This window comes from Gigantopelta aegis, chromosome 5 (genome assembly GCF_016097555.1).
Source record: "Gigantopelta aegis isolate Gae_Host chromosome 5, Gae_host_genome, whole genome shotgun sequence".
Taxonomy (NCBI): Eukaryota; Metazoa; Mollusca; class Gastropoda; order Neomphalida; family Peltospiridae; genus Gigantopelta; species Gigantopelta aegis.
The window spans coordinates 12,536,637-12,548,342 of NC_054703.1; the positions used below are offsets into that span (position 1 = coordinate 12,536,637).

At 38.9% G+C, this 11,706-nt stretch overlaps 1 protein-coding gene across 1 annotated transcript; it reads right to left on the reverse strand.

The window, feature by feature from the left end:
* Positions 1-4,220: 4,220 nt before the first annotated feature.
* LOC121373271 (gastrula zinc finger protein xLCGF3.1-like) lies at positions 4,221-11,706 on the reverse strand. Its single transcript, XM_041499792.1, has 2 exons — positions 11,580-11,706; positions 4,221-6,631 (listed from the first exon to the last, which is right to left on the reverse strand). Exon 2 carries the CDS (start codon positions 6,165-6,167, stop codon positions 5,211-5,213), a length of 957 nt encoding a protein of 318 aa, XP_041355726.1. The 5' UTR covers positions 6,168-6,631; positions 11,580-11,706; the 3' UTR covers positions 4,221-5,210.

Sequence of the window (11,706 nt, forward strand, 5' to 3'; positions counted from 1 at the left end):
GACACCATTAGAGCACATTGATGAATTAATCATCGGCTATTGGATGTCAAACATTTGGTAATTCTAACTCGTAGTCATCAGAGGAAACCCGCTACATTTGTCCTAATGCAGCAAGGAATCCTTTATATACACTTTCCACACATACAGGGAAGTACATACATGGTATATGACCAACTGTGGTGCATTGGCTGGAACGAGAACAAACCTAATCAGTTGAATGGATCCATCGAGGTGGTTTGATCCTGCGACGGAAGCACCTCAGGCGACCACTCAGCCGACTGAGATAAATTTAGTTAATACCACTATTCCTGTCTTTAGTCAAACATATAATGTGATGAACAATTTTATTTGGGCAATAAATGTGTACAATTTTATTTCACGTGGTACCACTGTGTCATGTAGCCTTTGTCTTGAAATATGTATGCGAAAGAAGGGGTGTCGTACAAACATCCAGTTATATCGAAAATCAGTCGTCAAAGGTTTTACTTTCTTCAGTTAATACTTTAATACTTTACTTTAATGCTGTTTTTCAATAATGCGAATATGATTTTTTTTGTTTTTTCAATATATTTTCTGGGAGAGCATGTCTCTTTCCCCTATCAAGGGGCGAGGCGTAACCCAGTGGTAAAACGCTCGCTGTTTGCGCGGACGGTCTAGGATCGATCCCCGTCTGTTGGCCCATTAGGCTATTTCTCGATCCACCAAGTGCACCGCGACTGGTACATCAAAGGCCGTGGTATGTCCTATTCTGTCTATGGGATGGTGCATATAAAAGTTCCTTGCTGCTAATCGAAAAGAGTAGTCCATGAAGTGGCAACAGCGGGTTTCCTCTCAGGATCTTTGTGGTCCTTAACCATATGTCTGACGCCATATAACCGTAAATAAAAATGTGTTGAGTGCGTCGTTAAATAAAACATTTCCTTGCTTCCTTCCTATCCCCTATCAATATCGCTCGCCACAGTATAGAAAACCCCGCTAACTGGGCTCTGTCTAGGACAGTAGTTATAGTGGTTAGTTGTTAGAGGTTAGTGAAAGAGAAGTCGGTGTAGTGGTCATGCATCTACCCATTGAGTTGTTAAATCTCGCTTTGGGTGGGAGATAAAAACGGAGTTGAGAACCCCAGTACCTACCAACCTTTTTTCTGATGGCTTGACCACAACACCACCGAGTCCGGTGTGCCATATAACGAGAATAGGACTAGAGGTTGCGTTGTAGCAAATACAATAAAACGGTCCGTGTCAAACCAAAGGAGGCAAATGTTTTATTTAACAACGCACTCAACACATTTTATTTACGGTTATATGGCGTCAGACATATGGTTAAGGACCACACAGATATTGAGAGTTAAAACCCGCTGTCGCCACTTCATGGGCTACTCTTTTCGATTAGCTGCAAGGGATCTTTTATATGCACCATCCCACAGACAGGATAACACATACCACGAGCACATTGATTTTTTTATATCTTATCATCGGCTATTGGACGTCAGACATATGGTCATTCTGACACTGTTTTTAAAGAGGAAATCCGCTCTCGCCACATGGGCTACTCTTTTATGACAAGCAGCAAGGGATCTTTTATTTGCGCTTCCCACAGGCAGGATAGCACAAACCATGGCCTTTGTTGAACCAGTTATGGATCACTGGTCGGTGCAAGTGGTTTACACCTACCCATTGAGCCTTGCGGAGCACTCACTCAGGGTTTGGAGTCGGTATCTGGATTAAAAATCCCATGGCTCGACTGGGATCCGAACCCAGTACCTACCAGCCTGTAGACCGATTACTTAACCACGACGCCGGTCCATTTGCAATAAATAAATACACTTGTATTTGTTATACAGTTGTTATGTTACGCACTATGCACCAGAGGTTGTACTTATTGCAGAGTACCCCCTAAGAATGCAGCTGCGACTCTCAACCAAAATATGGGTTTCTAATAAAAACATTAATTAAATCTTTTAAATTGTATGTGAACCCTTCCCCCCACCGCCATTTTCTTACAGGTAGATTAAATGTTAGGTGCCGGCAGAGCTCGACCTTAGCGGTAGTCCGGTGTGTTTCGGCTAACGATTTCTCACTCGGGAGTACCAGTTGTCTAAACCCGGTAGTCCGCAGGGCTACCAAATTGTTTGGCATGTCCAGTAACTCCGCAATCAACAAGACGTTTACATTTTTTTCACTTGTCCACTGGACAAGTCCAACTAAAAATCTTCTTAGATAAATTGGCAATACCCCCAGATTTTGTTTACTGATTTAAACAAAATACTTTGTTCATTAAGGCCTGTAATGTTGTTTATGTTGTAATGTTGTGTGTATTTCACAGTATATTGGTCATGATTTAAAAAAAGCCAACCCTAAAACATGTTTCTAAATAGAAATGATTTTGCTTTTTTTTCTCTTCTCTTTTTAAAAAACAAAAAACAATTTATTAAAGTTATGGGGCTAACAATTTGTACTGAGGGCTACTAGATTTTATAACCTGGTAGCCCGATGGGTTACCACTGAAAACACTTACGGTCAAAGCCACACTTTATACTAGTGCACTCTGCCCGGGTGTTGATAGGTGCTTATATCAGATTTAGGGGCGGGACGTAGCACACAGCACAGTGGTAAAGCGATCGCCGTTTGCGCGGTCGGTCTAAGATCGATCCCCGTCTGTTGGCCCATTAGGCTATTTCTCGATCCACCAAGTGCACCGCGACTGGTATATCAAATCCCGTGGTATGTGCTTTCCTGTCTGTGAGATGGTGCATATAAATATACTAATGGAAATATGTAGCGGGCTTCCACATAAGAATATATGTCAAAATCACCAAATGTTTGTCACCCAGTAGCCGATGATTAACAAATCAATGTGTTCTAGACCGACCTGTTCATAAGGCAAGCGTTTTACCACTGTGCAGTATGCCCGCCCCTTCGCAGAAAGGAAAGGAAAGGAAATGTTTTATTTAACGACGCACTCAACACATTTTATTTACGGTTATATGGCGTCGGACATATGATTAGGGACCACACAGATTTTGAGGGAGGAAAGCCGCTGTCGCCACTTCATGGGCTACTCTTTTCGATTAGCAGCAGGGGTTCTTTTATATGCACCATCCCACAGACAGGATAGCACATACCACTGCATTTGCTATACCAGTCGTGGTGCACTGGCTGGAACGAGAAATAGCCCAATGGGCCCACCGATCGTAGAAAAGAAATGCATTAAATCGGAAATAAGCTGTGTAATAAAAAGTGACTGATCTGCAGTCCACTCGGTCACCTGTTGACCTACGCAGCTGGACATTACCAGTTATACATTAATGCAATTACCAGAGGCATATTTAGGAGGGAGAACGATCGCAGTCTCTTGCTAGACTGTTTTTGTTGCGTCGAATGTTAAATGAACGTGGCACTGATGTGAGCAATTACACCTCAGACGTCTGCTACTGGGCAATACTGTTCCAATAATACACAGGGTTGAAAATTAGCAGTCGCCCAGTCGACCTTTATTGGCTTAGGGCGACTAAGAATTTTACAAAGATAGTGTGTGTGTGTGTGTGTGTGTGTGTGAAAGAGAGAGAGAGAGAGAGAGAGAGAGAGAGAGAGAGAGAGAGAGAGAGAGAGAGAGAGAGAGAGAGAGAGAGAGAGAGAGAGAGAGAGAATGTTTAAATATTTTAAATGCTACAGTAGTAGGCTACTAATAAAATAAATAAGGATCACAACAAACATTTTACCAAAATATAGGGTGTCTTTTTTTTTTGTCTTTTTTTTTTATCATATTACAAAGCATAAAAACGTACTTATTGTTTAATATAGTAATCTTTGGGTGGTTATTGCATCATGCACGTCTTGGTGTCAAGACGTTAGATCTGATCTGTTCTTATTTCATGTTCTGTCTCCAGCTGCCAGATCTGTAGTTCACGTCAGCACAGACGCAATCATCTTCATAAATCAAGGCTAATATTCGTTCCTCGTATTCAGCCTTGATACATGTCGTCAAGAAATCGTGCCACAAAATGCTTAAATTTCATTGGATGCGATGAGATCTGATTGCAACGAATCGCAACGTTCCTTATAGATTCCCTTGTTATTGTAAACAAAGATGGCAGCGTCCGTGGAAACGTGTCGTGTTTGTCACGATGTTAAAAAAAAGGTTTCGGCGGTTAATTTTTGATATTGCTTTCAAGATTGTCACCGATGCTGTGATTGGTCAGCGATGTCATCGTGTAAGGGATATAATCGGTGTTACAAATTTTCTTCCAATAGAGGGCGCTAGTAGTGGATATCAGTAATCTTGACTACATGTATCAAGGCTGAATACGAGAAACGAATATTAGCCTTGATTTATGAAGATGAGACGCAATGTGTTTTGGTACAAACGATTCAGTTTAAGTGCATTTCTTTTTTTAACAGGCACCATATTCGCCAGACTCTAAAATCGATGGTCACCCAACGGACTATCTTTGTAAAATTCTTAGTCGCCCTTAGCCAATAAAGGTTGCCACAGGCGACTGCTACTTTTCAAACCTGAATATATCACATTACAAAAGTCTGACTCATATAACACTGTCATTTGTATGAACTGATTTGTGATGTGTCAAGCGGGTGTTGTCTGTTAAAACATTCTGTGCACTTTTAACATGTTAAAGGTTTCTCAACTGTTTCAACGAATATGTGGTGCGTTAAACTGGTATTGTCTGTTAAAACATACTGTGCACTTTCAACATTGTATAGGTTTCTCAAAAGTATGGAAAGATATGTGGTGCTTCAAGCTGGTTTTGTCTGTTAAAGCATTATGTGCACTTTTTAACATTTTAAATGTTTCTCAACAGAATCAACGGATGTGGAGCTTCAAAGCTCGATTCGTCTGTTAAAACATTCCGTGCATTTTCAACATTTTAAATGTTTCTCAACAGTTTCAACAAATATGTGGTGCTTCAAGCAGATGTTGTCTGTTAAAACATTCTGAGCACTTTCAACATTTGAAAGGTTTCTCAACAGAATCAATGGACGTGGTGCTTCAGGCAGGTGTTGTTTGTTAAAACATTCTGTGCACTTTCAACTTTTCGAATGTTTTTCAACAGAGTAAACGGACAGGTTGTGAATGAAGCTGGTTCTGTCTGTTAAAACATTCTGAGCACTTTCAACATTTTAAACGTTTCACAATAGTATAATTGGACAGGTGGTGATTCAAGCTCGTGTTGTCTTAAAATATTCTGAGCACTTTCAACATTTTAAAGCTTTCTCACCAGTATGAATCAACATGTGATGTTTCAACTGCTTACACTGAGAGAAACATTTTGCACACGTGCCACAAATGAAAGGTTTAACATCAGTATGAACCAGCGTGTGCTGTGTCAGGTGGGTACTGCGGGAAAAACATTTATCACACACCTCACACTTGAAAGGTTTAACACCCGAGTGAACGAAAAGGTGTCTTGTTAGGAGTGTCTTCTGAGAGAATCGCTTTTCACACAGCTCACACGCGAACGGCTTAACATTGGTGTGAATGACCATATGTTTTTTTAAATAGGAATTTAAAGAGAAACGTTTTGCACACACCTCGCATTTAAAGGGTTTCACCTCAGCGTGAATCGACATATGTTTCTTCAAGGTGTTGTTATGAGAGAAACTCTTTGCACACACCTCACATTTGAAATTCCTGTCGTCAGTGTGTGTTGACATATGCTCCTTCATGTGGGTTTTGCGTGAGAAACATTTTCCACAAGCATCGCACGTAAAGGGCTTAAAACCAGTGTGCTTCAACATGTGTATCTTCAGGTCGTTGCTACGTAAGAAACACTTGGCACACATTCCACATGTAAACGGCTTAGCTCCAGTGTGAACCAAGATATGCAGCTGCAGGCTGAAACGATGAGAGAAACATCTGGCACACACATCACATCTGAAGTCTTTAACACCGGTGTGGACCAGCATATGTTTCCTCAAGTAATCTCTCAGACGAAAAGACTTTCTGCACACCTCACACTGATATGGTCGTTCACCAGTGTGGATCCTCATATGCTGCTTTATCTTACTGTTGCACGAGAAACACTTTAAACACATCCCACATTGAAAAGGTTTTTCAAAAGAATGTTCCGGTGTAGGCGGCCGGTCGATTTCCAGATCAGAACTGTTTTTACAATGTTTTGATGTGACCTCATTGTCGACGCTGAATGACATATTCCTTTTTCGATGGGAGCCTCTAGTGAACGTTTTGAACAGTATATTCTCTATCAATGTTTTGATGGGGCCACCTTGTCAAATCTATCATTACTGAATGACATATTCCTTTTTTTCCCAGACGAGCTTTGAGTCAACACCTTGAACAGAAAAATGTCTATCAATGTTTTGATGGAACCTAATTGTAACCAAATCTATAGTTGTCGAAAAATCTGTTAACACAATCACAGTAAGGCATATTCTTTTTCATACAGGAGCCTGGAGTTAACGTTTTGAACAGTACTTTTTCTATCAATGTTTTGATGGAACCTAATTGTAACCAAATCTATAGTCACTGGATGACAGACAGAAGCTTGGGATCAAGTGTTTTGAAGAGTATGATGTAAATCACAATGTCTTTGTTTCTCGAGAAACAGTCTGGCATGAGCATTGTTTGATGGATCTTCAAGGTTGTAGAGGGAGTGCTGAAACAGAGACAGTAAATTCATAAATAAATTACAAGTTCGAGTTGTACAATTATGTATGTTTTAAAGTCACAGACCCTAGTTTCAATCCGTGAAAATAGACACCAACTTTAGTTACTCTAAGCTGTAGCATTTGGATATCGTTACAACAGATTGAAACAACAGCCTGCAACAATGAAACTGTGAAATACATTTAAAACAGACTAGAGCTTGTCTCCATAACCATTACTTCTCGAAGGTACGTGCAGTTTTGAAAATGTATTAGAAAAGTAGTATCACATGCACCCTGGGTTCATTTTTGAATTTGATGTGACTCCCCCCCCCCCCCCCCACACACACCTGTGTGTACTTGGTTGACCTAGCTGAGGGGTGACTCGGGGGGGGGGGGGGTCCTCACATCTGTGTGTCCTTGGGTGACTCGGTGCTCGCCCCATTTGTGTGTCGCTGAGAGTGACTCAGTAGTCGGAGTGACCATGTACGTTATGTATAAAACAATCCAGTATAAAATGGGTAAGTTTTAGCCTTATTGTCATTCACTTGTAGGAATCTGTACAACTGCTCTACGTTTTTGAAAAAAGAGAACTGTATTATTTCTAACTCTAAGGTAAGCTATTTTATTGTATCTATTGAATTATTATTTTGTCTTAGTTAAAAAAAAGGCCCAGACATTCTAATACTTACATATGACATATATTTTAAAACATATCTATATACCACTCTCCAGTGTGTCAATGAGAAAAACATTTGTCAGAACAAAACAGAACTTTATTACACTCAGGCCGTTATGCAACGGCGTAAGAGGATCATACATATTCTGATTCTGACAAGATGATTAACAGGGTGTCAACAGCCGTATGATAATTTTTAATTTTTAACAAAAGACGTGACCGTCGTGCGCCGCTTCATAACAGCAAGTCGAGGTCAGCAAGTTTCATTCATGATTTTAACAAAAGACGCGTGGGACAGATGACATTGATAGTCTGTTTTGACTCGAGTCGTGTGCCAATTGTCCCGTAACGGCTGAATAAAGCCCTTCATTGTACTTCAATCAACGTTTTCTTGAAAGGTTGGCACACTTTTTAATTATCATCTCTTACTTCTGGAGATTAAACTAAAACGTCTGACAGTCATTATACCAATTTGTTGCGTGGAAATCAATCTCTCTCTCTCTCTCTCTCTCTCTCTCTCTCTCTCTCTCTCTCTCTCTCTCTCTCTCTCTCTCTCTCTCTCTCGCCAAACAGACATTTAATAACTTGAAAGGTACAGGCAAGTATTACATGTGTTGGGTGACAAGACAATTTCGACAAAGAAAAGAAAAAACTATTAGAAACGGGTTTTATCGTACTCGTTTTAAAGAGTATAGCACCTCTATTAAAACAACAAGGCAACACTTGTCAAAAACCATTTTGATACCCGTGGAAATATACGAACGTCTCATAAAGACCTATCTATCAAGTCGACCTGAAGGTTCTAATAGACAAAATTAATTCCCATTGCCGATAATGTTAACGTTTACTAATAAAACTGATATAAGCAGCGTATCAACACACCCAGGAAGTACAGCAATAAAAAGTGTGGCACCTCACATCTAATCTACCTGCAAAAAAATGGGGGGTGGGGGGGGGGGGGGGGGGGGGGGGGGGGGGGGGGGGGGGGGGGGTGTGTGTGTTCAAATATCAATTAAGAGGTTTAATTAATGTCTTTAATAGCAACCGTCATTTTTGCTGAAAATTGCAGTTCCATTTTTGGGGGTACCCCGCATTAGTTTCAATCTCTAATATATACTGCAGAACAACTGTATAACAAATAAAAGTGTATTTATTTATTGTTGATGGATAATAGTATTTGCACAAATAATCAATGTCACATATTACTACCAATCACACCCACAGCTGCTTTTACTTCGTAAATATTTCACGGTGCACCTCGAACTTTAACACGGAACTCTCTTCTTTGGTACTGTGCAACCTGAAGAGATTCAAGAAGATTTTGAATTGCTGGATGCAGAAGTGATTCTTGGCGCCTTGTCTAAACCTTACAGACAGAAGGGGCGTAGTCTATTACAACACATACAGGATGATCCAGACAAAAACCACTTTCTTGGAATCGAAAAGTACAGGGTGTATACTACCAAATCAAATCCCATAGACGACAATAGTAACATATGCGGCTAAAACTCCTACCTGCAACGTATCAACCGACATAAACGCCACGGATATAAATACTACCACACCTTACACTTAAAGTGAATCAGAAAAAAATGGGGATCAAGCTGCTCGTTTCTGAGATAACGGGTAGGGTCTATGACTACCCTAGTTTCGCACAAAATTTTAGTACTTTTTTTTACAGGTACCCCATACATGTTTCAAGCACAAGGCTACTTGACACATTGGTACTAGATGAAATAAAATTGCACATTTATTTTACCCAGATGAAACTATTATTTTTTACAACCAACACACTCACATTTATAACCAATCACAGGACTTGTGGTGTTCACTTCTCTATCAAAAGTTCGGTGCACCTCGAACTTTGACCCAGCCGGAAGTTATTTGGTATAGTACTACCTACAAGTGATGTACAAAGTTTCGATCATTGAAGACCGTCACATTGCAGATATGTTAAAAGATTCACAATATCTATACAAACGGTTTCAAACCAAAAGGCACAGTGAATTTCACGAGGCCTTGAAAGAGATTAACGTACCAAAGGAACTAAATGAAAATACCCAGCGTCTGAATGACATGCAGTCAGATGACATCGCTAATAAGAACACCCAGAAATGTTTATTTACAAAAGAGTATCAAAACGACCTCCTATTATTATTACAAAACATTGCGATGCCTTAATTGTCCCTTCCTTTAAATGGATGTCATTGTAAAACAAACATTCTAAGAGTTAGAGCTGGGCGGTATTGAAATTTGAGTTTCAGTATTGAGATCAGTATTTTGTGGGCGATTTACCTCGGTAACTCTGTCAAAAATGGGTAAATGACCATGAACGTTAAACTTGATCTGTAACAGCACATGATAAAGCTATATACAAGCTTTCACCTCAGTATCTTTAGGCATTGTAAAACAAAAGTCTCCTACGTTCAAGGGCCATAACTCCGTCAAAAATGGGTAAAAAGATCTGTAACAGTACATGATAAAGCTATAAAGAAAATTTCAGCGTAATATCTCAAGGCATTAAAGGCATACTGTCACAGATTTAAGGACCTTATTAAAAAAAAAATGGATAAATAAAAATTACATTAATTGTTGGAAACCAAATCTAGCTATGGCATCACCTTAACTGAACCATAATGGAGTGAAATCCATGTCATCCCTCTCGGCAATTTTAGTTTTTGAATTATGGACCACTGCCATAATTCAATTATTTTTTACAAAATGTCATTAATAAATGGGAGTATGGTGGTTATGAAGATGGTTGAATAAAGTACATTTAGAGACAAATCAAATTATTTTTGTTCAGGTAATACTTTGTTAGACCATTAAATAGGTCAGTGGTCTGTGACAGTATGCCTTTAAAAAACAAAAATGTGGAAAAATATATGTAGGACAGACAGACGGACAGACAGACACAGACAGAAGGACAGAGATGAAACCTATAGTACCCTCCGGTTGGACCAATAGGGGATAATTATTATTACAGAAAAGTACCAAACAGTAATGTATTCATTATTAAATTTTAAAGGGACATACCCTAGTTTTGAAACACTAAGTCATAGTTTTTACGAATAGAGCCATTTTTGATAACTGAACTAATACTTTACTGAGATTTTATGGTTTAGATTATACATTTCGAAGTGTTTTTGGTCATCCTGGTATTTTTAATATCACAAAATGCATTAAAAACACACATGCGTCTGAGAAGTAATAGTTATGGAGTCGTGTTTTAGTCTATTTTTAGAGGGTATTTCAGCGTTTCAGTCAGTCCCATGTTTCACTCAATTGTAACTTTATCCATATGTGTTATAGGTTTGTAGATTAACTAAACTTAGTGTGCATTTTCATGGCTTGAAACTAGGGTCTGTCCCTTTAATTTAAATATTATTATAATTTATTTTAATCCGTTAGAATTATACAAATATTTTAATAATAGTCGACAAGCATATAGCTTACTAAATTTGTTGACTAATTGCAGTGTCGCCTCATATAAAGTTACTTTGTTTTGTTTAACGACACCACTAGAGCACTTTGATTAACTAACCATTGGCTATTGGATGTCAAATGTTTGTTAATTCTGACATGTAGTCATCAGAGGAAACCCGCTACATTTTTTCCTAATGCAGCAAGAGATCTTTTATATGCACTTTTCCACAGACAGTAAAGCACATACCACGACCTTTGACTAGGTGTGGTGCACTGGTTGGAACAAGAAAAAACCAAATCAGTTGAATGGGTATGCCGAGGTGGTTCCATCCTGTGACACAAACACTACAAGCGAGCACCCAACTGAATGAGCAAAATAACAAAATGTTTGACATTCAGTAGTTGGCGATTAATAAATCAGTGTGCTCTAGTGGTGTCGTTAAACAAAACAAACTATAAGTTTTGAACCGTGTATAAACTTCACTTGTCAGTCTAGACCCATCACTCCTGTGAAAATTTCTGACATGTAATGATTTTTAACATCATTCATTGTTGCAAATTTTGGGTAAATACATGAACCTTGTCAACAGGTCACACCAGACGGGGTAACAAATAAACAATTTTCATTAAAAATGTAGATTATAAAATATATTTCACAGTTATTTTATGTGAATTGTATGAAATAACTTGCCTATATGTTATTATCGGTAACGGACCGCTTTTCACAAAGCCACTCAGTCCGATCCCGTGTTCTGATTCGAGTATAAAGTTATTATGACCAACAATAGCAAAGAATAAAATACGTGTTTTGGATAAAACAAATACACAATACAAACGAGGTGTGAAGTAATTACCGTGAAACACACCAATCCCGTGAACATAATCTTTAGTTTATAAATGTAAAATGTGGGAAATTATTACAGTTAATTAAAAAATCGTACAAAACAAAAACCAGGTTATCACAAAGGAACTGGACACGAG

Bases quoted from the DNA above. Each gene is read 5' to 3' on its own strand.
- LOC121373271 (XM_041499792.1), bottom strand. From the start codon at position 6,167: ATGTCATTCAGCGTCGACAATGAGGTCACATCAAAACATTGTAAAAAC.